Source organism: Thermobia domestica, chromosome 18 (assembly GCF_964235325.1).
Source record: "Thermobia domestica chromosome 18, izTheDome1.hap1.1, whole genome shotgun sequence".
NCBI lineage: Eukaryota > Metazoa > Arthropoda > Insecta > Zygentoma > Lepismatidae > Thermobia > Thermobia domestica.
Genome location: NC_137471.1, coordinates 17,412,989 through 17,437,917, shown reverse-complemented (window position 1 = coordinate 17,437,917; position 24,929 = coordinate 17,412,989). Strand labels below are relative to the sequence as shown.

The window sequence follows — 24,929 nt, the reverse complement described above, 5'->3', positions numbered from 1 at the left end:
CATTTGAAACATTTTCGTGATGAGAATGCCTTTGTAATAGAACCATTCCGCGTCACTTTCCATTTTCAAACAAGATAGAATAACTCAGTAGAAATATTTCCCAACTGTGAAATGGGTTTTGAATAATTTGAAAGGAGTTCTATAAATGGCACATCTGATGGTATGTCATACCCATAGGTATACATTTCAGATATTATTATCTTTTAATAGGAAAAAAAAAATGTGTTGAAACATAAGACATGTAGACCCCTATCAATTAATAAATTTCATTGAGGTGAACAACGTTACCTAGGCCTATGTCATTTTGAAAGTTCATGTGCGTAGTTTTCGACAAAAAAAAAAAATCTTTGCAAACCTAAAAATTGTTTCTCTACAAAATCCACGCATGTATATCTACGTAATAAGATAAAAAACAGTTAAGAGTCTTCATTCCGGCGAAATTAAAATACTGCTAATTTTACAGTAATTATGTGATATCTTCAAATATATAAAAGATAATCGAAATGTGGAACAAGGGCGCCCTAGACAATATTATTTTACATGAGAAACCGTTATCACGACTCACTTATCTGCTTTCGATTTCAAGCCATTTTGAAAATCGGCATTTATTTTCGCGTTTCTAAACAGCTGAAAACGGAAAGCCACTAGGTGACTTATGATAACGGTACCTCACGCAAAATAATATTGTCTAGGGCGCTCTTGTTCCATATTTCAATTATCTTTTATCTATTTGAAGATATCACATAATTACTGTAAAATTCGCGGTATTTTAATTTCGCGGGGATGAAGACTCTTAATGGAAGTATACTCTCAAGAACCTCGTTATTATGACACTAGCACAGTGGTTTCCAACCTTTTTGGACTGACGGCACACTTTAGTGAGCGTCTAGGACATAGCGACACACATGTTTGATATTTTTATTTTATATATACTGAGAAAGAAATTGTAGGTGGCGTACTTAAAAAGACAGGTTACATGCGTAATTCCTGTAGTTTTTGGACTTAACGTACAGCAGACGTATAACTGAAAACGCATGTTTTATAATACTTTCTGTATAAATGAAATGAAATGAAATCTTTAAGTTTAACGTCCCACGGTTATGCCGGTTAGGCTAAAGGAGACAGTGATAGTGAGAAATGAGTGAAATAGTGGAACGAAGAAAGTGGGAGGAAACGGAAGAACCCCGAGAAAACCCACGAGCACGGTGTTTGTTCACCACAAAGTCGAAACGGCGCGAGCTGGGATCGAACCAGGGACCCCAAGCACCGGAGGTGAACGCTCTACTTTCTGTATAAGTGTTCCATCTATACGTACTTTCTGTATGAAACAATGTAGGCGGTCAGGATCTCACATACAAATGGACGTATATAACATATAGCTGACGAAGGTAACATAAGTATCTGCATATGATACACGGAAAATTGTTAGATGTCAGACATCCTGCAACGGCATGATGTAACACCTAAGGGCAGTGCCTATGTAGCATACGGATAACGTATGCTTCGTACTGATTTCTATAGTAAGCAAGTGGATACCGTATATTTGTACAATATACCGCTGTCCGGAGAATGGATTTTTCTCTGTGTATGAAGAAGGTAGCAGCACGGTGCGTTTTCAGATTCTTCACCACCTTTCCAAAAATAGCAACGTGTGCAATATATTCAAAGCATTTTGAACCTATACCACAAAGACAAGGAATGTTTTTTGTAAACTAATTAGTAACTATCAGTGAGAACTGAGTATATCTATTTGATTCTGAAACCAAATAAATGAACGAGACATGGAAACATGTATTGCTCTCAACCCCCAAAACGCTAAAGAGAATCATTCATCCACCAAGGACATGTTGTCCAATGCTGCTTTCTGCTTGCTGCACATCTAGAGCTTTTGGTTCTGTATATTCTTGAAATTCTACAGTTAAGTTTTACATAACCACCATCATGGTTTACCCAATCCTCAAGTTTTCTGAATTTTTAACAAGAGGGATTCAACATATCATTACAGAACTCCCCCCCCTCCCCCCCCAAAAAAAGACTACGGAATATATTTAAGTTAAGCTAAATACAACTGCACAACAAACATGACTGAGTGATTAGCTTTTGCGCTTCTATCGGGAAGTCCGGGATTCAACCAGCATTCGACCATTCTGACAAAGCTTTTCTTCATTCTATCTATGAAGTAGAAATAGTGCGTGTACCGTGAGTTTGCCGACTTCCTTTCTTATTGTTTTTAAATCGTTATTATTACTAATTACCAGCAGTGACAGTTTTACGAAGGTTAGGGGGGTGGTCTTTCGGACTGAAGCCTGTACCCCAAAGTTACGGAATGTTTGCAACAAACGAAATATCTATTAGTTATGCCTTTACTCATAAACTTTAAGCTACCGTCAAATAAAAATTACAAATGTTTAGAAAAACTAAACATTAGTAAGAAAAACCCTTCCCAAAATACTTTTCTAAATCCGCCACTGATTCTCAGCATAAAATGATCTTTAAGGTTGTATCCGGAAGATTATTGCTAAACATATAAACGAAACGAAATATTAGTTATGCCTGTACTCATAAACTTCAAGCACCTCCCAAATAAAATTAGGAGTTTTTTAGAAAACGAAACAATCAGAAAAACCCGCCCCAAAGTACTTTTCTAAATCCGCTTCTGATTATTTGTATAAATTGGTATTCAAGGTTGTGTCCGGAAAATTATTGCTAAATCACTTCACAACTATAGTATAACAGAAATGTGGAAGTACGGTTTGACGGATATATTGAAAAACGTACGCTTTGACGGATAAATAGAAAAACGAGCAAGTTTAACTTTGGCGCTAAAAGCTAGATTACTAAGCTCTTAGAAATGAAAGACAGATGACAAACTAAAATGATCTAGAGAAGAAAAAAAATGTCGATAACTCAAAAGTTAAAATAAAGTTAAATAGCCTCTAAAATTGCCCTCAAATACTACATTCTTCATGTTAGCTTTAATTCGTAAAACATGTGCTCCATCCATTTTGATGGTGAATTTCAGAGCGAAATATCGCATTTAGGTCATGAAATTCTAATCTAACTATAGAATATACTATAAAAAAGCTATTTAGGTAGAAAAATCATGAAAATGAAAAAAGCCAAAATTTCCAAAATTCTCGTTTTTTTCCCAAAAAAGCCGGCTTTTTATGTGCAAAAAACCATCGATTCAAAAAAGCCGGCTTTTTTGCATCTCTAAAATTTAGTCACAGAAAGTAGCTCGTGACCTGAAAACCAAGAATAGCAAGCAGTATTTAAACTTCGGATTTTGAGGTCACTAGGGTCGTTGTCGAATAGTAGGGCAAGGTGCTGCACGTCCGCTTACGATTAGCAGACTCCGCAAATTAATTCTTCATTCCATGCCTCGATTTCGGAAGAGAGAGGTCCTGAGTTCAATCCGTTTCTATCCAGCTCCACAAGCCACGCAAAGAGGTTTGCTGTGGGCCGTGACTGTTGCCTACCCCAGAGGTCCTGAGATCCATCCAACTCTATATAGCCACGCAAAGAGGTTTGTTGTGGCCTACCACTGATGCTATCCGTAGAGATCCAAAGTTCGATCCCGACTCCGTAGCCACACCAAGAGGTTTGCTATGGGCTTGCAATCTAATCGCTGTTCTAGGCTTGGAAGAGGAAGACGTGATGCATCGAGTGAACTACAGTGCCTATAATTAGTGCCCGATTAAAATCGTTATTGTGTGACATGAAAATGAGACGAGAAGCTAAATTCTCAGAAGAGGCGAGAAATGTAAGTAGCCAGTAATGGAATTTAGTGCATAAAACAATAGATTCACTCTTAAGGCAATTCTAAACGATATGGCCCAAGGCTTATCGTATACCTGGCGTATTATTTCAAATTACCTTGCTGATATAATGATTTTCTTTGTAAGTCAGGCAGACTCTTTATTATTTAATTAAACTCTGTTGAACTCACTTTTATGACGCACAGAGTCTGGTCTTGACTTACATTTCAACATTAAGAGCTTGACCCTGGTTTAGCATGCTTACTAAATACGAGGATAAGCAGTAGTGACCAACAGATTCCCTTTTGTTATATGTAAAGCTTATGTAAATAAACAGTCATCGTCATTACATGTTTTGTGTTTTATTCCATTTTGCATTTCATAAATAAGGTTAATGATACGTTGTAAGAACTAAGCGGCGTGACAAACATCTTGGCATTTGAAGGCGGCGCTCCAAGTTCCCTTTAAATGCTGCTAGCAAATGAGAGTCCAGCGGGATTGCCACGTTTAGTTTGTACACATCTCACGTCTATCCTCTGCCACCTGATCGTGCTGTAGTTCGTCTGCCCAGCCATAGCCACACCCCTTAGCACTCGGCAACGTCGCGTCAGAGCTTGCGTTTTATTCGTTTAGCTGAAATGCCAAGATGTTTGTCACAGGCTTTAGTACCACTGTATTAGCGAAGGTTCATCAAGTAGTTTGCTAAATAATTATTTCCTTATCTATGATAGAGTTGCAGTGGCTTATCGCCCAGCCTCGTTAGGAAGAAGAAGCATATATTGTTTATTGTATTGCGGATTGCATACCCTACAGGGAAATCGAATCATAGACCACTCTCTACCACTGACTCTAATAAGACCTGTAATATTATGACATATGACAAGAACCATTGTCTGGTTCTAATAGAATATGGAGGAGACGATCATGTGGATTAGTAGTGACAGAAGGAAGGCAGAAGATATAGAGAAGTTTCACAACTAATTGGAGGCCAGCGGCTATGATAAAGGAAAGTTAAAGACGGGGAAGACACGAAGATAATTAAGATGACACTAAAGAAAATACTGTAGGAGGAGTTCCAACGTAGACGAAAGGAAGTAAGAGACTATTGGATATGTTACACATGAGGAAGAAAAAAAGAAGGGAAGGAGGAAATTCGAGAGAAGATATGGAAAGAAGAGTAGTAGTTTAGAAGATAAGATGTAGTGAATGTAATAGTTGTTATATTGGTGAAACAGGGAAAAAAAAACTAAGAGAACGGTTATAAGAACACAAAGATGACGTAAAATTAGTAAGAGAAAGAAATGAAATTTTAAAAAACGTCAGGGACTCAGGACATAATATTAATTGGTGCGAGATTGAAATGTTAACACGGGAATAAAGGACGTTAATAAGAAAATGAAAGGAGGCCAGATTCATTGAGAAAGAGAAAAGCGGTGTTATGAATTGGAATACAGGATTTAACGAACAATGGGACAAGTTATTGGAAACAATTTGTAGCTTATTTTTCTGCCGGAACCAAGGAAGGAAAGGAACTTACGATGTTTAGTTTCACTCTTGTCAATTTCTATTATAATTGCCTGAGTACATTCTGATCCGGTTAAATTCAACCACTTGCGGTTATAACATTGATCACTATAAAGCAAAACTCTTCCCCAAAACGTATTTCATCTGCATTTTAAACTTTCTACTAAAACTGAGAAAGACAGAAATGCACTACTACTACTACAACTTTCGGTTCCAATATTGGTCTACGTAAAATAAATAAATAAATAAATAAATAAATAAATAAATAAAAATAAATAAATAAATAAATAAATAAATCGATTAAGCGTTCTAAGAATATACACCATATTGTCTATTAACTCTCTATTGAAACAAAAAGTGGCAGAAATTCCGGTTTTAACATTGATCGCTATAGAATAAAAGCGGTAATAGAAAGAAGCCGGTTTCTGCAATCAATTAAACATCCCAGGTATTCGGTCTCTACTCTAATCTCTTTACTAAAATCAGAAGTAGCAGAAATCTATCACCGATTTAAATATTAATTAAGAAAATATCACGCTATACAAACCAAACTCCTTTACGTAATGGGTGGCTCAGTGGTACAGTGCTTACCTCTTGTGCATGGGGTCCCTGGTTCAATCCCCGGGCACGTAAGTTTGTACCGGACAGCATCATGCTCGTAAGTTTTCTCGGAACACTCCCGTTTCCTCCAACTTTTTCATTCTACCAATTCTATCATAATTCACCTGTTTTAATCATCGTCCCCCTTAATTTAAAGAGCATAATCATGGGACGTTACACTCAAAAGATTTCAATTTTCCTTTATGTAGTTTACCCGCGACACTGCTAGAAGTGTAGATGATGATGATACCAGTATACGCATTACGAATTCTGAATGCTACACTAACAGATTGGACAAATAATTTTTAAGTAGCTTCATGTTGACTTTCTCGTGACGTCGGAAAGTGTGAAAGACAGAAACTCTCTATTTGATTTCGGTTGATGCCACAATCTTTCCATTTAAGATCCATTTAATTTAATTTCGAGGCGAAGACGTAATAAAATGTTTTCAGAGAGCTTTGCACAAGAAGTGGTTAACGAGCGAAGGGAGAACATTTCTTCAGACACTTCTCAGTTCGAAAACAGCCTTTCGGGTGTTGAATGAACATTTCCGCACACAACTGGAGGGGGAACACATTTCCCCAAAGTGGGTTGCTATTGCTCACGAAGCTTCAAAACATTTCCATTAATTTAATTAATGAAAGTAAATGCGGAAATACCTTCAAATGTACACCAATGGTTCAAAGAGTCGTAGCGAGCACTTTTCTTTCCACTTAGCACGTGTGTGTATGTGTGTGTGTCTCACTGCAACTTTAGTAACATTTATCCAATTTAAATAAATCGATTGGCGTATGCTTTTGTTTTATTTCTGGCTTAAGGAATTAAATTAATCTATTGTTTCAGATTGAAATTCGTAAAGAATTATGGGGTAGAAGTGGTAGAATACCTTCTCGAAATTGAAATCTCTCTTATCAACATAACGTGATAACAAAACATTTTCCCAGGTAACTTCCGTAAAAGAGAGAGAGAAAAAAAACTATTTTCATTCAATTTGGGGTTAAATTTCTTTAAGAGTCTTCATCCCGGCGAAATTAAAATACCGCTAATTTTACAGTAATTATTGTGATATCTTCAAATAGATTAAAGATAATCAAAATGTGGAACAAGAGCGCCTTAGACAATATTATTTTCCATGAGAAACCGTTATCACGACTCACTTATCTGCTTTCGATTTCGAGCCATTTTAAAAATCGGCATTTATTTTCGCGTTTCTAAACAGCTGAAAACGGAAAGCCACTAGGTGACTTGTGATAACGGTACCTCACGCAAAATAATATTGTCTAGGGCGCTCTTGTTCCATATTTCAATTATCTTTTATCTATTTGAAGATATCACAGAATTACTGTAAAATTCGCGGTATTTTAATTTCGCCGGGACGAAGACTCTTAAGTTTTTGAAATGAAATCTCTTGAGTTTAACGTCCTACGATTATGTCCTTTTAGGCTAAGGGAGACGATGATTAAAGCAAGTGAATAATGATGAAAGAATTGGGGGAATGAGAAAGTGGGAGGAAACGGGAGTACTCAGAGAAATCCAACGGACTACACTATGTAGAATTTTCTTGGCCCGGAATCGAACCAAGGACCCCATGCACCAGAGGCAAGCGCTCTGCCACTGAGCCAGTGTACCCCGTCTTTAATGTTTTCTCATCGCTTCCATGCTTCCGGTTGAGATCGGTCAAGAACAAGAAACGCACATACTATCATTTTAATATAAAGGGCTAAGTGTTCATCCTTAAATGTATTATTTTTTTAAAAATATCTAAATTAATTGAAATATAGCCAGTATTTCCTTTATAACAAGAATAGACTGAAGTAGTGATGTCGTCATTTCCTTTCCGTTACCATGGTGATCGCCATGTTTTTTTCTATACAAACGCGTGAAGCAAATGGTGTATATTCAAGTCGAGTACAAACAAGGACAACGGCTGTAAATTTATTTACAATCATAAAATGTTTTAACGACTAATAAAGTTGGTCGGAAAGGATACAGATTTAGAATATGGAAATTACAAATAAAATTTTTAAAAATCATTAAAAAGGCTAATATCTAAGGAAGATATTTCTAAAGGCACCATATCTCTAAGTGATAAGGTAAAAATCAAATAATTAATGAAAACGTCAGTATCATGTGATCCCCTTAAGAAACAATTAAACACAGTACAAACTCCATAATGTGCAGATTGACAAACTGTCAGCACAAGGAAAACTGTAAAAATATACGATTTTTTAAAAAAGATTTTTTTTACAACAGTGTTAATTCTATTGGAACATTTACTTCATGTACACTCTGATAATGGAAATTTGCAATATTACATAACAAAGGAGGCAAAAAGCAAACTTTTGGAAATTTTCAATCCGAACCATCAGTGAATGGATATACGTAAGATTTTTTTCTTATATTACGTATCAACTTTTTCTGTTTTCTTTTTTAAAAAAATGCCTTTAGAAACATACAATAAGAAAACATCCAATTATGAATGGTTCAGCACATTTTCTAAACAACTCTTAAACATTAATCCTGTACACGTATGGAATGTTATGATACTTATATTAATGAATCAAAAATTTTTCAGAATTATTTAAGGTTAATACCTGACTATGAACAAGATGAGTACATTTGTTTCCTCTTTTTTTTTCTTTCTATATCTTTGTTTTTTATTTTCATTGATTAGAAATATTTCTTTAAAAACACAAATATTTCATCCACTCTAATGTTTGCAATTCTGAAATATTTCATCACTGTTTCAACTTTGCATTTAGGTTCTTTAGGCATTTAAGCTACTTGTTGTTTAGAAAATAAAATGGCGATCACCATGGCAACGAGAAGGATGTGACGTCACACTATTTCAGTCTATTAGCTCTGTTGTAGGCTGAAAATAACAGGGGTAAGGGGAGTGGAAGCCAAATTTTAGTATGTGCATTTTCTTTAAGGACTAAGAGGCACTAATGTCCATTTGTTAACATTAACGTCCCTTAAAGGTAAGGTAATTAAATGAAACCTTAAGTTTTACGTCCCACGATTATGCTGGCTAGGCTAAAGGAGACAGTGATGATGAGAAATGAATGAAATGGTGCAATGAAGGAAGTGGGAGGAAACGGCAGAACTCCGAGAGAATCCATGCACACGGTGTTTGTCCACTACAAAACTCACTTGGCGCGAGCTGAGATCGAACCTAGGGCCCCATGCACCAGAGGCAAACACTCTATCATGAGCCACCGCGGCCTCCTTAAGGGTAAGGAAGGGAAATATCCACAAATTAGGACTTACCTCTATATAACAGGTTGTCTAAAATGTATTGAGCATTTAGCGCCTCGGTTCCTCAGTAGTAGTGCGTTCACCTCTGGTGCGTGGGGTCCCTGGTTCCATCCCTGCTCGCTCCAAGTAGGCTTTGTAGTGAACAAACACTGTTTTCTCCCATTTCTTCCCACTTTCTTCCTTCCACCATTTCATTGATCACTCATCACCACTGTCTTCTTTAACTTACACGGCATAATCGTGGGACGTAAAACTCAAAGATTTCATTTCATTTTTCTTCAATATTAAACTTGTGCTTAAACAGCTTCTAAACATCGGGTTTCAAATTATTTAACTTTAGTCATAAATCGAGTTCAACATTCATCTTTCTGATTTCAGCAAATAAGAAAGGATGACGGGAAAGTTCCTAAGCTGGGTCTTCAACTCATCCACGCTTCACATTTTTTTTTTGTCTCAAGCAAGAAAACATTTTCGATACAGCTCAACGCGTACCACAGATTTGAGAACCACATGCTTTGAACGAAAGAACCACTTCTGCCATTTAAATTGAATTGAAAGCGGTTGTTCTTGACGGAAGTCACATCGAAACATTATCGGTATAAACTAGTGGTGGGCACAAAAACCGTTTTTTCGGTTTTCGGTTTTCACCGAAACCGGTTTCGGTTTCTTCAAAACCGGTTCGGTTTTTCTCCGAACCCGGTTATCGGTTTCGGTGAAAAACCGAAATGTCGGTTTTTCGGGTTTCGGTTTTTATAGGAACCGGTTTTCGGTTTTTATGAAAACCGGTTTTGCCCATCCCTAGTATAAACTAAGAAATAAAAGCTTACCTAATATACTAGAGATCGTTACCTTGTAACGATAAAATTCAAATTTTTGTCAATGCGACTTCCGTCAAGAACAGCCACTGAGGTCTAGTCAAATCTCCCGAAAGAAGGATCTGCTGCATATCACTTAGCTTCTGTTTAGAATAATCTACTTTGAGGTTGAGAAGAGAGTCTATATGCTTTTTCCTTACGTCCTTTGAATTTATGGTTGAAACCTTTTTCTTTCTGTTTTGTACATCAATTCCACGAAGACAAAGTAAACGCAAGGCAAAAGAGAGAAAAAGAGAGAAAATTCTTCTTTTAAAAGTTGATCGTGACGGAAGACGATGCAAAGTTAACTCCTTTCTACACCCTGTTTCGTTTTATTAGGAAAAGTTACCAAGCGAAAGAAAGTCCTTCTTATAGAAGAGCAATTTTCTTTTTAATTTTCGAGCTTTGAGCTCACGAAATAAAACGGCGTGGATGGCTCACGTTACATGGAGCGATCGTTTTGTTCTTCCAAGTATATAATGTGAAGATTGACTTTCAACAACACTTGAGGGTTTAATATGTCACTTATATTATTATTACATATTATTATCTTAAATACAACGTGAACCTAAGGGTTGTGTGGATGTGTGTGTTTTTAAAGAAAATTCAGTTTGCTAATTGCAGAAGTTTGTGATAAATTTGTGATTTTCTGATCATTTATTAACGAACTATCACTTGGGGGAAATAGTTACTATTTTCGTTTCTAATATAGGAGACCAGAGTTTGAATGCTGGTGAAAGAACATGTCAGATGAACGTTACAACCGAAACAAATAGTAAATCAAACTTTTGTTATCAATTAGAGTGTTAGATACGAGGGGACACCAGGAAGTTCTTACCCACAGCATGATAGAGATAAACTAGGGATCTACAATGATTCTTTCTCTACATATTCACCTCGTTTGTATTACAGGTCGTTTTATGAATCAGATCGTTAATACCATCTGGATAAAAGCATGCCCAGTTGGAGGTAAACCAAATTGGGTCCTACTGCTACTCTGTGTGCATTGTCCACTAACAGCAAAACCCGCCTCTTGTTTTGACAGTATCCAGTTAATCTTTGCAGCAAGTTTCTGTAATGTACTTCTGTCATCGCAGCCTCCTTTTGAAATAATCAACGAAGATTACACCTTTATCGTTCCAAAGCATGGACAATAGGGTGGAGTGAAAAGTAGTGAAAAAAAATATTTCAATAGAAATTTTTAATGGCATAGGTACTAAAGTTTTCCTTTAATGTTGTGCAACATATATTCCAATTTTTTTGAAATTCTGAACATATCTTTAGGTTGCTACCAGCTGTTTTCTTACTGTCATATTACACGAATAATCGGGCATACAGCAGGCTCATATAAAATGGTGGTTTCCTTCTGTTTGATTACTTCTAGCATGTTAATTGATACAGTGAAGACATAGTTAAACGCAAGTAATGATATATTAAAACTTTCTGAAACATAAGACAAGACTCCCCCCCTTCCAAACGGTGTGATAAATCCTTAGACACTGCATTACAAGTTTGACTTTAACCTATTACACTCACTGACCCGTTAACACTTTATGCAGCACTGTAGTCCTTGGCATAATGAGTCTTGACTTTATCTTCGTACGTATGAAACATAAGACAAGACCCCCCCCCCACGATGTGATAAATCCTTAGACACTGCATTACAAGTTTGACTTTAACCCATTACACTCGCAGACCCGTCAACACTTTATGCAACGTTGTAGTCCTTCTTGGTTTTAAAGACTGGCATAATGGGTCTTGACTTTATCTTCGTACGTATGAAGTCATCCTTTGCTTCTGAACTAATTACAGCCTAAGATGCTTCATTCACTAACTTTACGCATCTTTCTATGGCCTGTGTGTGGCATGGAAATTTGGGGAAATTGAATACTGGCATTTCCCGACTGATGATAAGCGACTGCAATTCTTCATTTGTAAAATTTGTCAAAATTGGGGGCTCTGTGACTTCAGCTTGTGGCAGTCAATAATTTCAGTGTAGTCTTGCACATCAAAGTTCAACTTTAGAATTGTGAACTGCCGTACTTTGACAGAAGTGCTTGAACTTCTAAGTTCTCTAATGTGCTTTCTTTGATCCTTTAACATCCCTAACAAGAGGTTTTCAGGGTGGCCGAAATATGCGTTTCGTTGTATCACGGGATCCACAACATTTCTGAGATGTGAAAGTAAGAACCTTGATAGCACTATGGTTTCAAACACATGTTGAGCTCCGTCCGTACGGGACCACTTGTTTTTAATTTTGAACCAAAGAGGAGCATACACTTTGACAATGTATTCAGTCACAACAATCAGATTAAATGATGGATTCTCAGTTACCACATACCCTCTCAGTACCCTGTTAGCCATCGTTAGCCACCTTGAATGTGACAACTGCCAGGGTTTCGATTGGCGAGATCAGCAGAGCAATTTTCTGAGAAAATTACATGACACATTTCGTATAAGTATTTTTGATCTGTGCTTAGATCATCCGCAGAAATTTCTGGTAAATAACAAGTGATTTTCCGGAAACGTTTAACAGGCAAATGTTCACAATCTTTCAGAATATTTCCAATCGGTCCAGAGAATTCACGAGGTCCCAGTGTGACTCCATCAAGGTACTGAAATAAGTGGCGAAGGGGAAGGCGAAGGGGATAGGATGGAAGAGTCCTATCAGCGTGCCTTGTTCCTCTCTCTTTTCTCGAAGTGTAGCTTGTGTTTTTTGTCGTGCTCTCCGTACTTCTGTCAATTACTTAAGATGTGTCTTCCCTGGAAACTATTTCAAAATCTTGTAAAGTTGCAGATGGAATTGCGGCAACATATCTATCAGATACCCCATACTGATCTGAAACTCTTGCCAGTGTTGGAAGTTGTAATATCATTTTTTTTTTTTTTGAAGCTTTTTCTTTTGATGTTGAAATGTCAGTTTCAAATGTCTCTCTGTCATCCTCAACCTCATCCTCAGATGACAAAGTTCACCAGTATCGGCAACATAATCAGTGCTGACTGTTGGAACATCAGTAGATATTTTATACTTTTCAATCCTTGAAGCCTCTTTTCTTTACCTTTCTTCTGCTCTTCCTAACTTCATTGCCTCAGTTTTATCTAAGGAACCAATGACCATCTTCCTGGAAGATCTCTGGTCATTAAGAAATGTGTGCTCCTTTGCAAGCACTTTATTTATTTTTTAAAATAAAAAATCCTTTTTTCACTTTTTTGCCCCTTTGGACCCCTCTACGTTAACGCAGAGATCTGAAAAAATCGAAGAAATACTATTGGGTATAGAGAATGTGAGTGCAACATTTCGACCTTCTAAGTGCAATAGTAAGCCTGCAAGAAAATAATGAAATTAGGCACAACAATTTGTTTTTAACTTATGACGTCATCACCCCATGTCCCGACGTAGAAAGACGAAAAACTGTACGAAACATGTTCTACAATGCCTCCAAAACAAAAATAAACCTAAATAAAAATCTTTGTTGGTTCATTTTTAAGCCAGCAATGAACATACTACGCCATCGTTCCATTTGGAATGATATAATTTAAAAGGGTTTAATGACAGAAGTTCAGTGACTGGTAGCACCCTAAAATTATTCACGAAATTTTATCAAATTTTACAGAGGTGTTTCATTGACAAGTAGTAAACTTTTTATGGGTCTGCTAAATTAAAATTTTCTCTTTCATATTTTCGCTCCACCCTAATGTGCAGCCTTTAAGTGTATCATATAAATCTAAGTATTTATCTTGTTTTATTTTAATTTTATTTTGTTTCAAAAAGAGGGTATGGAATATTTTGAAGTAAAAATACTACATACAATTTTGCTAGTTATTTGTATTTTTTAAAAAGGAAGTGTTTACTTTTAGGGTTGGCTGGTTTACCCCAACTTTTTTTAATAACTGGTTTAAACCAAAAAAATAAAAAGAACGAAAAATGCGAATCGTGTGAACTTCATGGTGACGTTTCCAGATATCAAAACACCTGCAATAGTTTTATTTCCCTTTCACCTTTTAATCAAGGTGTCCCATGTTCAATTCTCGGTCGAACCATAACCCTTCTTTCATGCGTAAACCAAGTAGCGGTTCAGATGTCAGTTTAAGCGAAAGTCTTCTCCTTGATAACCTCGGTATTTCGTAAGGATGTTAATCCTAAACATACGAAACGAAACCAAATTGTATATTCTTGCATGCCTAAATGCCTGTTGTTTTATAAAGAAGCCAAGATTGCTTAAATATATTGATAGAAATTGGCAAAATTTATCGATTGTCTATGTAGCTTTCAACATCAGCTTGGATTTGACTTTCAATTATATCTACGCACTAAATTTGTAATTTAATACCTCAGTTTTAGCGTACTGATTATGATACGTTGACCTTTAAATTTTATATGCAAAGCAATAACAGGATTTTTCCGTTATTGTCTTACATTTCAAGTAATGACGGGATTTTCCTGATGGTTAGGGCGGGAGCTTCTCAATTTAAGAAATTTACTGACCGGACTTCTTTAAGCTTATGGGAGTTCTTCCGGCATAACCCGCTGTTGCACAAGAACACCAAGGCGAAACAAACTTATTTCTGTGAATATGGAATACAAATACATAAGGCAAAGAATCTAAATAAAAAAAAAAACTGGTTTAAACCAAAAAAGCCTGGTTTAAACATCCCCCCAAAAACGGGTTTTTGGCATTTTCAAAACAAACCATGGTTCGTGCCAACTCTGCTTACTTTTGTATATAGGAGGTTAAAAATTTCTTATTATATACATTGGTTAATCCTTTGGAATTCATAATGTAAATATGTTGAAGAAAAATCGTTTGAAATATCTTTTTGAAATTCATAGTTTATTTTCGAGGTTTTATATTATTATCAGCATCAACCACTAATTAAATGACTTTTTGTGTTATAGAGAAGCGAAACAAAGTCTGCTTTATCAATTTAAAGCAAAAATTTGAAAAAAGCCCAAAATTTCCCAAGCAAAAAAGCGAAGCAGAAAAAAACGAGTTTTTTTTTTTCAAAAAAGCCGGTTTTTTCCGAGCCCTTGCATCTCTACTAAATTTTACTTACAAGTAAAGGGTCCAAATGGATGAATCGAGTTGCGGAATGAGACATAGTGCGTCTGATAGAGAATGTGAAAATATGTGTATGTGCAAAGTTATAGCGGCTGAGCGCCATAAGAAACAGAGCGGGAGGGGGGTCAAAGTTGGTGGGGGAAAGGGCTATACTATGTTGTAGAAATACATCAAATGAACTGTTGAATCGTAAAAATAGTGGAAGATAGACAATACAAACGGTGATAATTTTACATATTGGCAAAAGAAGAATGGGCAGAGTAGATCACGAACCTCCGCCGCCATCTTGAAATCCGCCATTTTGAAATATGTGATATTTTTTGAAGTTTAAAGGTAGTCATGTGATACATCAATTAGGTCTAGAATGTTCTCAAAAAGTCAATTATGAACTTTAGTTATCGTTATCTGTACTTATTTGAAAAATTTAGGATCATGTTTATGGTTATTTACGAAACTGATACTCGTATGTTGAAAGTTTGGATTGTCACGAAAACACATGTAGACCTAAGTTAAACATATCTACAAGCCAAGAAAACTAAAAGTGAAATATGATATCCAAGTTGAATATTATTACATTATTATTTACGACATTACTTCCAATTTGCTTCATATAGTGCCAAAGAGAATCATTCCGGTCTGAAAGAAATTTCGATTTTTTTTTCGCACAGGGTGGTCGTTTCGAGAATGTGTTGCAATGGTATCCAAAGCGATAAAACAGGACATAGTTCATCAATGGTTAGTGATATGACAAAACGGACAGCAGCATCGCATTCCTAATCGAAACACAATCTTAACACATGTGCTGCATGACTACCTTTCCATTTAAAAAAATATGACATATTTCAAAATGGCAGCGAAAGTTCGTGATCTACTCTGCCCATTCTTCTTGTGTCAATATTTGGAACTACCACTGTTTGCATTGGCTATCTTCGATTATTTTTACGATTCAACAGTTTATTTGATGTATTTCTATAACATAGTATAGCCCTTTTTCCACCAACTTTGACCCCCTCCCGCTCTGTTTCTTATTGTGCTTAGCCGCTATAACTTTACACATATACATATTTTCACATCACCTATCAGACGCACTATATCTCATCCCGCAACTCGATTCATCCATTTGGGACCTTTACTTGTTAGGAAGTTAATTTTTAATTTGTGTTCCGTGTCTTAATGCAGCCACGGAAACTTTTCCTTTTTGTTGTTGTTGTTGTTGTTGTTGTTGTTGTTGGCTGTAGGAAAAACACATTTTTATTTTATTTTATGTTCGAATTAATTTTTTTCATTCTCCCAGTGTAGTATATTGTCCTGATCCTAGGTGATCATTACACTTCGAAGTTTCTCTTTGTTGAACGATCAACATCGCTCCTTCTATTTCCCTGAAGCACACTTCTTCCGGAACCATTCTGAGACCAACTTTTCTCCCTGCCTGCTTATTTTCATAAATAGAAACACAATGGCTCCTTTCTCTTCTACTTCCAATTCGAGTCCTTCTCCTGATTGTTTATTTCCTTCACAAATTTGTTAAATTACTTATGATTACCCTTCCATATGCCGAAGCAATCATCGACATGCCTGCTGAAAAACATAAGCTTGTCCCTTCCTTTTCTTTTGGTTTCCTTTTCCTATCGGTTCATCACTATCTCTTTCAATACGGGACTAATTCTTTATCCTATGCTCAGGGCTTCCTTGATCCTTTTTAACTTCTCTCTATAACGCAGAAACTATTTTTCCATATAGACTTCCTGTTTCTTTAAGTTTTCTGCATTCCAACCATGTATTTTCTTTTCTCCCATTTCCTTCTTCACTATCTTCAATATGCACTCCCTCTTCAAGCTCCCAAATCCTGTCTGAATTGCTCTACCTTTTACCTTAACAAAGTAATTTAACAATATGAAACGTGCAAGTGTCAATAAATATACGATATGGAGCCTACATCACACGTAGATCCGCAAGCGTTTGATATATATGCAAATACCCTTGGTATATAAAAAAATACACTACGCCGCTTCTCGTGTTTTATACTCCGTCCTCTATCTACCTTTTTGTTTTGTTTCTTTTATATACTGTAATAACAATGAAGGGGAATATAGTTATATACGCCAAATGACAAGTGAGTGTAAATAAAGCTAAAATAAATACTTTAATCTACGAAATAAAATTTAACCATTATTTGGAAAATTTTCTAGTGGTATAAAAAAAATATGCCGCGCCCGTTCTCGCGTTGCAAACTGTAGCGGTCTCTCCGAAAGGTTAAATATAAACCGTAGATGACATTTACATAAAAGTCTCAAAAAAAATTATTATTACACGCTTGTAACAAAAAGTACGGCATTGCAGTAAATGTGAAAGAGCAGCTTCATAGGAATCTACATTTATCAAAAATTCCAAGCGACACAAAAGCGCAGAAGTGAATTTCTCACGCCATTACGCAAACTGCCACTTCATTTATTACACGATGACGTTCCTCATTTTTTTCCTTCCTTCTGTCCAGATACGCCATAGTTCTAATGCCTCCTTCTGCTGTGAGTGCATCGATTTTTGTATCTTTTTTATATATATACATCAGGCAGAATAGATAATATTAAGCTGGACAACACACTAGAATATTAGCTGAGATGAATATTTAGAAGCATCTGTGCGTCAGGAGTAATTGAACAGTTTATACTTTTCATTTGCAGTATCAATAAGTAAATAAATAAATCATTCCAACAAATAAAAACTATCAACAAAGAATGACATGACTTTTAGCGCCATAAAAATTCATTTATCCAAGTTTTCTTGAAAACTGTATGAAAATTTATCCTCAATCAGAGGCGTACCCACGGGATATACACTACTTCAGACCTCTCTGTCCGTGTCTTTGTGACTTTTTTTTTTTTTTTTTTTACATAATATGTTTGTTTCATCTGTGCCAGGGGCACATTCATGTGGCGTCCACCTGGTAATGATCCCTTGCAATCAGGGTGCGAATTCCCGGGGGATGAGGGGGATTTTCCCCCTCAATCACATTTTGTTCCCCCCCCCCCCCAAACCATGCTTAGTACAATGCCAAATTGCACTGATTTTTGTCATTTCTTATAAGTTTAATCTGCTAGGCGTATTTCGAAATGAGCGATGTAAACCATTCAGTTTTGGTCATTTCTAATTTCCCCATCATTTTCGTCGTTGTTTAGTTGAATTATATTATTATGACTACAGTTGTTACTTGCAACCGCATCCTCGTATCGTTCAGTTCGTCGTTGTTCGCGAATCTGAATGTACTAATTGAGCATAATAAAATCACATACGGATCATAAATGCTCTTAGCGGTTGGCCAAGAAGAACTAAACAAATAGCTTCTTCCACCATACTTAGCGAAGATCGGACGTGTCATATTCATCCCGTACATTTGAATCGATTATAATCTTGTTTTAATTTTTGTTGTATTTCATTTTAGTTTGCAAGTTTGCAAAATATTCATAATATTCAATAAATACAAAAAGCAGACTTAATAGAACTTAGACGAACTATTATTGCCTGGGCATCACTACGTTTTACAGTTTACAGAAATGAACTTTGGAAACTGTACTCAAAATCTGAGTTATATATTCTCTCTTGGCTAATGTTAACGTACATGCTGGGAATGCGTCCGTAGTGAGCAAACACGTTTGTGAAGGTAAGCACATAATTAAAGATTTGTTTCAGCATTTACTGATACGACTTATTCTCCTATCACTGTTCGTGTTTGTACAAAAACGTCAAGTGCATCGTGCTTTTTAAAGTTAACCCTTCAGTTTTCCATCTTTCTTTTCGCTGTATACAGTTTGCTGTCCACGCCAATAATGCTGTCTGGAGAACTTCAATGTAATGTTTATACTTCATTTGATAACGTAGCACATAATGAATCAACTTAGCTGTAACCTAACTGTAAAGTAATTGTAAGTGTTGGCTTTTTGAGCTCCGTCACGGAATCGATATTTGAAAAAAAAAATCGTGGAGAGTGCAGCATTAGCGAGGAGTGGAAGTGCAAGTTCGAAATTTTTAAACATTAGACCTTCGATTTGACTTTGATGTCAGAAATTGGAACCAGCAATAATCCATTTCTCGTATAATAGGCTAATACGTAGATTAAAAAAAAAAAAAAAAAAAAAAAAGTAAGTCCGGTTTAACTGATAATTCAAGTGTTTCCATAATACTGAAATACAGGGTGAGGCATAAGTCAATTAACACTTCTGTGCACACATACGGCTTGGCATTCACCCTCGGTTCATGGTATATGTTGTTCGGGTGGGTAATGGACCATATTGCACGAAACGGTTGCCATGACGGCCATCTTGGATCCAACTTTGGGTTTTTAAATGTGAAGGGGTATCATTTGACTCGAGCTCAATCTCACGAAAATAGTGGTGCAGTCCATTTTCAACTACCGCTATTGGTTAATAAGCTATTGCGTCACAAAGGGTGAACATTTGGCACTACAGCATGTTTTCTCTGTTCCAGGTGATGTAAGATGTCGCTAACAGTCCCAGAACGAATCGCGATTGTGCAGAAGAATGGTGGACGATCTACCAGGTTGATTGCGGCTGAGTTTAATGCATCTCACCCAGAGAGAGAGAAAAACATCTCACACGTTAATTGTTCAAGTTGAATAAGTTCGATGAGACGGGCTCGGAGCAGGACAACGATTTATCTGGATACCCACGGACCGCTACAGCCGACGACAAGACGATAGCAGTGTTGGCTACTGTTGTGAAAAGTCCAAAACGCAGTTCTGGTCTTGTGGCATCCATAACAGGAATCAGCCAGCTATCAGTGGTACGGGTGCTGTATGTGAATAAGTGGCACAAATACAAGCTGCAACTCTAGCAGTGGTTAACAGAGGATGATCCAGACACGAGAGTGAAGTTAAATGAATGGGCCACAGAAAGGTGTGGGGAGCACCCCCATGTTCCCACAACGTGTTCTTTTCAGTAATAAGGCATTGTTTTTCGTCCCCGGAGAGGTCAATAAACAAAATCACACATACTGGAGTGACACAAACCAAGTTGGCGCCAAGACAGCAAAAATATGGGTTGGGAAAACGTGATAGTGTGGTGTCTAATCTGGGGAACGCGCATTATTGGAACGTACTTCATCCTGACTGGTGAGAAATATCGTGATCTGCTCGAGGATGATGTGTTCCCTGCTCTGGTGATTTTCCATCTTTTTTCCAGCAAGACGGGGCTCCACCTCATTATGCGTTATGTTCATGCCAGTGGCTCGATAGACAATTTCCGGGACATTGGGAAGGGCGATGGGGACCGATAGAGTGACCACCACAATCCCCAGGTCTTCCGCCGCTCGACTTCCTCTGGGGCCATCTGAAGAACCTGGTTTATCAAGAACCCATCTGATGCAACAAATTCTGCAATGTTGTGAAACCGTTGATCCTGACATACTGTTACGAGTCCATGCGAATTGGTAGAGGCGCCGTGCAGTGTGTCTTCCTCAAGAACGACAGCACATAGCTGCCTGAGATCGAACTCGTGTTAAATGATATCCCACATGCCCCCCTTCATATTTAAAAATACAAAGTTGGATCCAAGATGGTCGCCATGTCAACCATGTCGTGCAATATGGTCCATTACCCACCCGAACAACATATACCATGAACCAAGGTGAACACCAAGCCATTCGTGTGCTACAGGGGTATTAACCGACTTATGCTTCAGTCTGTAGGTTTTCTTTTACAAGACTGTGTGTAATAATGCAAAGTGGAAAATTTCAATATGAGCGGAAAAATTAACATATGCTTGTGACCAGGGCTATCAATCTGCCGAATTATTAAGTAAACAAACATTAGAGAGCTATGAGCACAAAAGTTAGTACACATTCAGAAAGGTTAGGTGTGGTGTGTGCATGTCAAAAAAAATGCGTATACATAGTTATTGTCGGTAGATTTATTGAATTAATAAATCCCTTATTTATTACCGATTCCATATCATATTTATGTGTAGGGGGTAAGGCATTATTGTCTCATTTTGAATTATTGTACCTCCGGACTCTACGTCCTGTTGGTCTAATTTTATCCCCCACCCCCAATATAAATTATCTAATTCGCACACTCCTTGCAATCTTTCTACTTTCGATTCCACCCAACAAATACTTCTGGCCGCATAAGTATTCTCAAGCACACCATTTTGTTCAGAACGATTGATGGGCTATGCCTCATCTTTGGACAAAGATTAAGGTTCGAAACTTTTAAAATCATAATTTGTGGCAATGTTTCATTAGCCATATTGCACACTGTCGTCTTTCTAATGTCACAATTCAAAAGTACGAGAACCGAACGGGGCGCAATAAGTTTTTAGACATTTTGCAGCAGTGTTTGAAGCTTGGTTCAATTTCTAGTTTTTCCCAGATTAACAGGGTACGGTGGTTCAGTTGTAGAGTGCTCAGCTCTAGCGCAAGGGATCCCTGGTTCAATCCCCTAGCCGACCGAGTGGTCTCAGGCGTCCTACTTCCGATTTGTCCTAGGTTCGAGTCCCACTGAACAGCATGATCATTTTTACCCGTCCTCGAAGTTTGTGTGTTCATGTCCCTGTTCTATTGAAGTAGGTAGAATATTGAATACTGTTAGTTAGAAGATAATGGAGAAAAGTGTCCTTGTGAGGCCAATTCAAGAAAGTAGTAAAGCACGCTTATAGTAGCCTCACGCTATAGACAGCCACTTGCTTACAAAGGGAAGCCGCCCCCATGTGCGGTTTCTTTTCATACTGTCCTGTTTGGTTTTCCTCTCCCTTGAAAACCGAATAACGGGCAATAAACTAAACCCAAACTGTTCCCAAATTTTTGTCAATGATCCTTTTTCGTTGACACAACCTCACCCACACACTATTAGACACATGGACGGAAGAGACAGAGAGGGAGAGAGGGAAAGGGAGGCACTACGTATGGCAACGTTTAGCCTTTTCTTCTTCCAAAGGGAACACAAACTTTATGACGGGTTCTTTGTGCTAAATTCAAAGTCTCCCGACTGGCTATCGTTTGGGCGCGCTTTCTATACTTTTGGTGCGAGGGGTCCCTAACTTGATTCCTGGTCACCTGAATTTATGGTGAACAACATCCTGTCCCGAAGTTTTCTCGGTGGTCCTCTATTTCCTCCCACATTCTCATTCCAACAAGTGCTCCATCTCCTTTAGCCTACAGGGAATACTTGTGGGACGTACAATTTTTTGTTCATTTCTTTCCCGAAAGAAATAAGCACTCATCTCTTGTAGGAGCAAACTCATAACGCAACCAAGGGGTTTCAAGCCCTCTCTAACACAAATAAAGAAATAATAATAATCTATACTATACAGGGTGTTTGAAAACAACACCGACAACGTTTAGGAGGTGATTCCTTACACCAAGATAATACGAAAAGTATAGACCAACCACAGTTGCTTCCTTTCGGAGTTGTAGGTTGCCAAAAACATGAAAAAAGAATGAAGTTTAAACGTCCACAACTCCAAACCTATAGAAGCTACCGTAAGAAATGAAATATTTGAGTTTTACGTCCCACGGTTATGCCGGTTAGGCTAAAGGAGACGGAGATGATGAGTAATGAATGTAATGGTGGAATGAAGAAAATGGGAGGAAACGGGAGAACCCCGAGGAAACCCACCACAAGGTTCACTTCGCGGTGGCTGGGATCGAACTCGGGATCCCAAGCACCAGAGGTGAACGCTCTACCACTGAGCCACCTCGTAGCTATAATATAGCAACCAAGGATTTGAGCCTCATCTCTAGAAAATTTTCTTCGGGCGCCCATGATTTCAATTCATGGAAATAACGATCTAGGTGAATAACAATGAAAGAATGTGGACGAGACCATAGGCGGCGCCAGGATTGCAGGCTGGGAAGAGACAACACATCCTAACATTGTTGCCAGAACGCTCTGCAATATTGAGCCTTTTAAGATCTCAAAAATAATCCCTAGGTTTTACTACTACTACTAATAATAATAATAATAACTCGTAAAACACGATATGATAGCAAGTAACTTATGAGAGACTTAAGAAGCCACTCAAATATATCCAAACATAAAAAACAATAAATATACAAAATAGAAAGGATTATTATAGGAAATCTGAAAATTGAAGTTAATGTGGGTGCAGCTGCACCCATTGCCCCCAGTGTGACGCCGCCTATGGTCGAGACACAGGATTGCTCGCAGAATGTTTTGTTAGGAAGGGTCCAAAGTATGGGGGTCCACTACTACCAGCCACTACATCTCTGTAGTGTTGAACCGATGATATTCTACACCCGAAAAAAATGATAAGTAATTTTGAAGTATTGCTACCTATATTTTCAGCAAAAAATGATAGAAGTAGGTTGTTTTGTAGGGAAAGAAGAAGTATAAATGGATTGTAAGATTAAAATCTTTAGGCTAAGCAAGTATAGTTTTATTAACAAAGTGTACGAATATTTATACATTAGCGTACGCGCCTTTGGCGTGGGAGACCCGGGTTTGAATTCCGGCGGGAGTTCATGTGGTTCGGATTCCACGTTAATCATTAGGTTCAAGTCTCACATAGCCTCACTACTGAAAGGAACGCTAATCTCACAATCCAATCCAAAATATTTGTGCAAATATAGTTAAGTTTTACTAAGTTTTTTTTGGGAGGGGTCCGGACCCGGTGGCCCCCTATATGGGTGCACCCTTGTCGAGATATAATAATATAGAAGGAAACAGTTCCCCCCATCCCCCCAAACTGACACAATGTTGTCCACCACAAACTTATGTGATGTGATTTTGAATCTGCCACTTATCTTTTCTCCCCAGAAGTGAGCGCTCTTGACCACAAAGCGACTTTTTGTCTCCCAAAATTTAACAGTCGATTGACAACGAATTGCTTGGTACATTTCTTCGCATTTCTAGGCGGTAGTAAATTTTCTTATTCTGTCAAAACCTCTTTACTTAATCGTAAGAATCTATCATTTTTTTTTTTAATAATGACAAACATTGTCACTTTGCTTCATGAAAAACAAATTAACTCGCTCTTCGTAATATCGCCAACAATTGTACTTTTAAAATATATTTCTGGAATATTTTATTTCCGGTAGCGAAATAGTACTTACCTAATATTCTTCAACATGTGTGTACTGATATTGAGCTCGTGCGGTATGGGGACTCTGCACCAATGATCGGGCCTTGCAGCCATGAACAGCTGATTGTAAGCGTGGAAGCCACATGGCAGGACTCCCGGGAGCAACACGAACCACAGCAGCAGTTGCTGGTAGACCCCGAACTCTCCCACGTCGGGAAGAATCGCGTCTAAATCCATGGCACACGCTACGATCACTGTTCCTCCGTGGATGGATTCTCAGCAGCAGACGCTCTTCCCGCCCCCGATCAATCCTCCGTCGCTCGCGCCGCGCAGACACGCTCGTTTACAACGACGACGCTGCCGGACAACTTTTTTTAGTGCCTTGGCGTTTGTCAATCGCAAGTTGCTTGTCTTGGGATTCTGTGTACTTCTTTAACGTCGATGCTATACATGAGACGTGTTCTATGCGAATCATAGGAGCTCCAACCGGGAATCGAACTCAGTCGTATGAATAATGGCGTCGTATCAGCAATTGAGGAGGGGAACACACTCTCATCATGAACACTAAGGTTAAGGTTTAAAAAACTGGACAACGAGGTCACGGGAGGTGAAGGCAAATGAGAAATAGAAAATAAATGAAATCCTTAGTTCTACGTCTCAGGTTACGCCCTGAAGTCTAAAGAAAACGAGAGAATTCATAGGTAGGGCGACCATACGTCCCGTTTTGACCGGGACAGTCCAGTTTTAGGGGCGTGTCGCGGTCGTCCCGTCAATAGATGGAAAAAATAGCATTTGTCCCGTTTTATACACGTGAAAAAGGTA

General features: G+C 37.8%; 1 protein-coding gene across 1 annotated transcript in view; it reads right to left on the bottom strand.

Annotated features, from left to right (window-relative positions):
- The window catches only part of LOC145675955 (beta-alanine transporter-like), a 385,199-nt gene extending 360,807 nt beyond the window's left edge, over positions 1-24,392 (bottom strand). Inside the window, exon 1 of the mRNA XM_081746772.1 lies at positions 24,139-24,392. Within this exon, the coding sequence (XP_081602898.1) occupies positions 24,139-24,344 (206 nt within the window). The 5' untranslated portion in view covers positions 24,345-24,392. The remainder of the gene's footprint in view (positions 1-24,138) is intronic.
- Between the last annotated feature and the right edge of the window lie 537 nt (positions 24,393-24,929).